The sequence below is a fragment of the Schistocerca cancellata genome, chromosome 6 (genome assembly GCF_023864275.1).
Source record: "Schistocerca cancellata isolate TAMUIC-IGC-003103 chromosome 6, iqSchCanc2.1, whole genome shotgun sequence".
NCBI classification, from domain to species: Eukaryota; Metazoa; Arthropoda; class Insecta; order Orthoptera; family Acrididae; genus Schistocerca; species Schistocerca cancellata.
The window spans coordinates 23912639-23917268 of NC_064631.1; the positions used below are offsets into that span (position 1 = coordinate 23912639).

Here is a 4630-nt window from a genome sequence, read left to right on the forward strand (position 1 = left end):
GCTCCGGCACCGCAGAGGAACACGGCGGCGGCGACGGCCGGAGGTGGGACCGCGGTGGCGGAGAGAGGCGTCCGTCCAGTGCGAGCGACCGGACCGGCAGCGGCGCAGAGGCGCGAGCGCCGGAGTCGTGGGCTGAGGCGGCGGAAACCGCCGAGCCTCCAATTCTGCCGGAAAACGACCAGCGGCAGAAAGTCGAGGACGGCACAAACAAATTTAATACCCACTAATCATCGCCTGGCAGCCATCCGCCTACGGCCCTCGGCTGCTTGCGGCCGATGTGGTGACGTAGACACCAGAGAGCATCGTCTCTTATGCCCTCACGTCACAGAAGTGTGGGACCCTGCACGTGTGCTATTAGCGCTGATCAGTGGGACCACACCGGACAATGTGTCAATCGACTGGTTCCTCACCCCTGACATTCAGACCAACCCCCGAACACGATGTAACGCAATGGTGTGGCTCTTGGGCCACGCCATTTTCACGATCTATGACCTTTGCCTCACCGATGCTGTCTCTTTCATGGGCTACCTTTGGAGCCAGCATCGCCTGGCGGAATCTCACCGGAAATATACTATTGCTTTTGCAAGATTTCTTAAAGTGGCAATGGTCCATGGTTATCAAAAGGTGTTCCGGGGTGACTAACGCACCTCGTACAAGAATTGCCTGAGTGTACCTCTGGATCTTTGTCACTCGGACTTTCACACTACCCTTGACTTGCCTATACCCCAGATTTGACATTGGCCTTCTGGGCGTCACTAGAGTAGACTGTTTTATGATACTGATAATATGGAAATTGTAGCGTGTTATGTATGTGATAGAGAATATTCAGCAAGGAAGCATTTGAATTCTCATTTGAGAAATGTGCATAAAATTCAGCCAGGTGAAGAAGGTACGATAAAGTGCTCAAAAAGTGACTGCAGCTTTAAATGCAATTTTTTGGCTAAGTTGCGCCTACACGTGGAGCAGGAGCACATGGTTGAGATGGTAAAAGAAATTAGTGAATTTCAAACAAAGGAAGGTAAGTTAAGTGTACACTGCCTACTTAAATTAATATCGTCCATTATTATTACATACTTGCCTGACCAGTGGCCATTAGATCTTGTTTTTGTTGGTCAATAGAACATGTGCTTATTTGAAACCCTGAAAAAGACGCATTTCACGTTAACTGTAAGCTTACTGTCTGCTACATTAAGTATAGGTTAAATTGTTGCAAATTTAAACGATTAAAATCACACCAGTAACTCGTGAGTGTATCTAACAGTGCAGGTTTTTTTACTCCTGCTATGTGCTTGGCACTTGTTGAATCTGAATGCAATTGTCTTTCATCGATGCTTTTGTTTTAGACTTTATGAAGTGGAAGTCTGAAGAGGAGAGGAGAACAAAAAGTAGTTTTGTCTCTAGTTATGGCACTAAGCGTTTAAAGGATGGCACTGCAAAAACCACCTTTGTATGCCACAGAAGTGGCACATTTTCTTCGAAGTCAGGTGGCAAAAGGTTGTGTAAGTCCCAGGGCACTTGCAAGATGGGAAACCATTGCGTTGCTGCCATAGAGCTTCACGAAGAAGAAAGTGGAATCTGTAGTGTCATTTACTACAGAACACATTTCGGCCACGACCAGAACATTGCTTTTCTGCATCTCAGTGGTTCTGATAGAGAAGCCATCGCTGGTGAGTATCCTACCTTGTAGAATTTTGCTGGCCTTTCAGTGATCCCCAAGTAAATATGGCGTGAAAGTTTGATTCCATTTTCAGGCTTGCTTTTAGTTATATCTAGTTGACTTTTATTATTTTGCAGTGAAGGAGCATTGTTTTTTACTGCTGAGAAATTAATATTGTTATGGATGTGTGATCTGGAGTAAAAGGTGTGAATATATCGATTGGCAGTTCATATGAATACAATTTTTGAAGGTAGCATGAAAGCAGTTGTAAAAGACCAGTTGTGATCCATATTGACCACAATATTGGTGACTGTAATGCCACGTACTTAGGTGTGTGTGAGAGCAGTTGTAATGCATTACAGTAATGCAAGTGTGGAAATAAGTTCTGAAATACTTATGTGTTGCCCTGTGTTATTGCTTGCGTCATAGTAATCTATTTAAGAATAGATCATTAATGTATCTGGGTAGACTAAAGACAGTACATTTATTGTTTCTTGTCCAGCGAGTTAAACATAGTGGATCAGGGCATTTGCAACTACAAAAATGGATTTGTGACTATACAAAAACACCAGTTACAATTCTCTTCACATGTACTCATGTACATGTACCTCGTAACCATTTGAAAATAGCCTTGGTAGCTGAAACTGGGAAATATCACATTGCAACAGGTGCTTTAATCAGGCCTGTTTATTCTCCCATCCCCAGCGTGTTAATAGCATCTTCAGTACTGTTGGAAGGGTGCACTGAATATACTGTTAAGCCATTTGTTAAACTATCTAGTTTATAAGTACTAAGCAATTGTTATATTGCATGAATTTATTTTATTGGGGGTGGTTAACTACAGTGTCCTTTCTGAATAGTGTTTTCATGTACATACTCGGAATTGGCCTCTTTGTAGTTGGAGTAATTTTAAAATGTTGCAGGTAAAATTGCTGAGGGGGTCACTTTCCAGAGAATTCTGGATGATGTGCGGGACTCAGTTCATTCCAGCGGAGTGGAGAGGCTGCATCTCCTGACTCGACATGACCTTCATAACATTAAGAGAGACTTCGCCATTGGTGATGATCAGCAGCATAAAATTGATGAAGTCAGTGTTAGTATGTGGTTGGAGAAAATGAAAGACTGTGTTCTCTTCTATAAGAAAGAATGTGAGGCCAGGGAAGATTTTGATAGGACTGACTCGGTGATAGTGTTAATGACTGACTACCAGAAGCAGTTATTACAGAGATTTGGACAAAATATTGTATGTGTAGACTCCACACATTGTACAAATGTTTACAAACTGTTGGTGACCACATTGTTAGTGATAGACGATTTTGGTTCAGGTATGCCTGTAGCATTCTGTGTTTCAAATCGGGAGACTACTTCCGTAATGACACATTTCTTTAGTGCTGTGAAAGAGAGAGCTGGCATCATAAAAACATCTGTATTCATGTCCGACGACACTAATACTTTCCGTAGTGCATGGTCACGAGTCATGGGACCTGCAGAAAATAATCTACTGTGTGCTTGGCACATAGACCGCAGCTGGCGGAATAATTTGAAGAAAGTCCATGGCAATGAAGAGAAGAAAGCACTTGTGTACAAAGCTCTTCGTACATTTCTTGAAGAAGCAGACATAGACAATTTTAATGAGCTGCTGGAATCGTTCGTCGAGCAGCTTCAAGCAGATGAGGGTACAAGAGACTTTGGTGTATATTTCTCGTCAAATTACTTATTCCGGCCTCAGCAGTGGGCATACTGTCACCGTCGCAATCTGGGTATAAATACAAATATGCACCTTGAAGCAATGCATAGAGTTTTAAAATATTGTTATCTAGAGGGAAAAACAAACAATAGACTTGACAGACTACTTGTTGTGTTGATGAAATTGGTGCGTGACAAACTGTGTGCTCGAATGGTTAAACTGTATAAGGGTGGCCATTCATATAGAATTAATCTTATTGAGGCTCGTCATAAAGCTTCATGTAGTATTAAGGAGAATGACATTACAGTCAATACTGATGGTACAAAGTTTCATGTGAAATCCCAAACACATTGTGGTGTAACACATACTGTAATTTTAAATAACATTGAATGTGAATTGGAGTGCAAATTGAAGTGCTCCAAATGTAATATATGTATACATGCTTTCAGTTGTTCTTGTGCGGACAGTTTAATTCATTTGAACATATGCAAGAACATTCATGCAGTGTCAATGACGTATGCATTACATTCAAGTGCCACATTTACACCAAGTGAAGCAACGGTGACAGAAGAGGCTTCTGCCATTTTATGTTCACTGCAAACGAATACTGATGATCACGAGAACACATCTCTGGCCCGAGAATTAGTGTCCACATACCAAATTTTGATTAACCGTGTCAGTTCGGGTAAAGTGTCCACAGAAATCCTGAAGTCACTACAGAAGGACGCAGCTCATTCGCTGTCACTTTTTCAATCAGACTGCAGGGAAGCTCCACGACGCCCCAGCAACGAGAAGGTAAAAGTGCAACGAAGACCTGGTAAATGTAACAAACAGCCAAAGGGCAGTTTGAAGAAACCAACTCTTGCTAAAAAAGCAAATATTGTTTCGGCACTGAGGCAGCCTGAAAGTGAAATATTAAATGTTCACGTAAATTCTGACCATAATTACTGTCGGTACTAAGTTTTAGATGTGTATGTGCTTCTGTACATTCCATGGTTTGTAGGCCTACTGGGGAAACTCGCCATGTAAAACAAAGAGTAACGCATTGTGCTTGGTACCCCTGTTGGTGATGTGGAAACCCAAGTGATATTAATAAAGAAAATAAAATCTTTTTGCAGTGTTGTCTTTCAATTGATACCTTTATCCTTTTATTTGTATGTGCAATTAAAACCTTTATTTGAAATACTACTTGATTACATTAAAATGAATTGCTGTGTAACTAGTGGAGAAAATTGACATCTGCAGAGCTTGTGTGGCATAAATTTGAAGCCCCTTAACATATGATG

At 41.6% G+C, this 4630-nt stretch overlaps 1 protein-coding gene across 1 annotated transcript; it reads left to right on the forward strand.

Moving 5' to 3' along the window:
* Nucleotides 1–981: 981 nt before the first annotated feature.
* On the forward strand, nt 982–4304 carry LOC126191153 (uncharacterized). Its single transcript, XM_049931922.1, has 2 exons — nt 982–1018; nt 2581–4304. Exons 1-2 carry the CDS (start codon nt 982–984, stop codon nt 4302–4304), a joined length of 1761 nt encoding a protein of 586 aa, XP_049787879.1.
* Nucleotides 4305–4630: the final 326 nt, after the last annotated feature.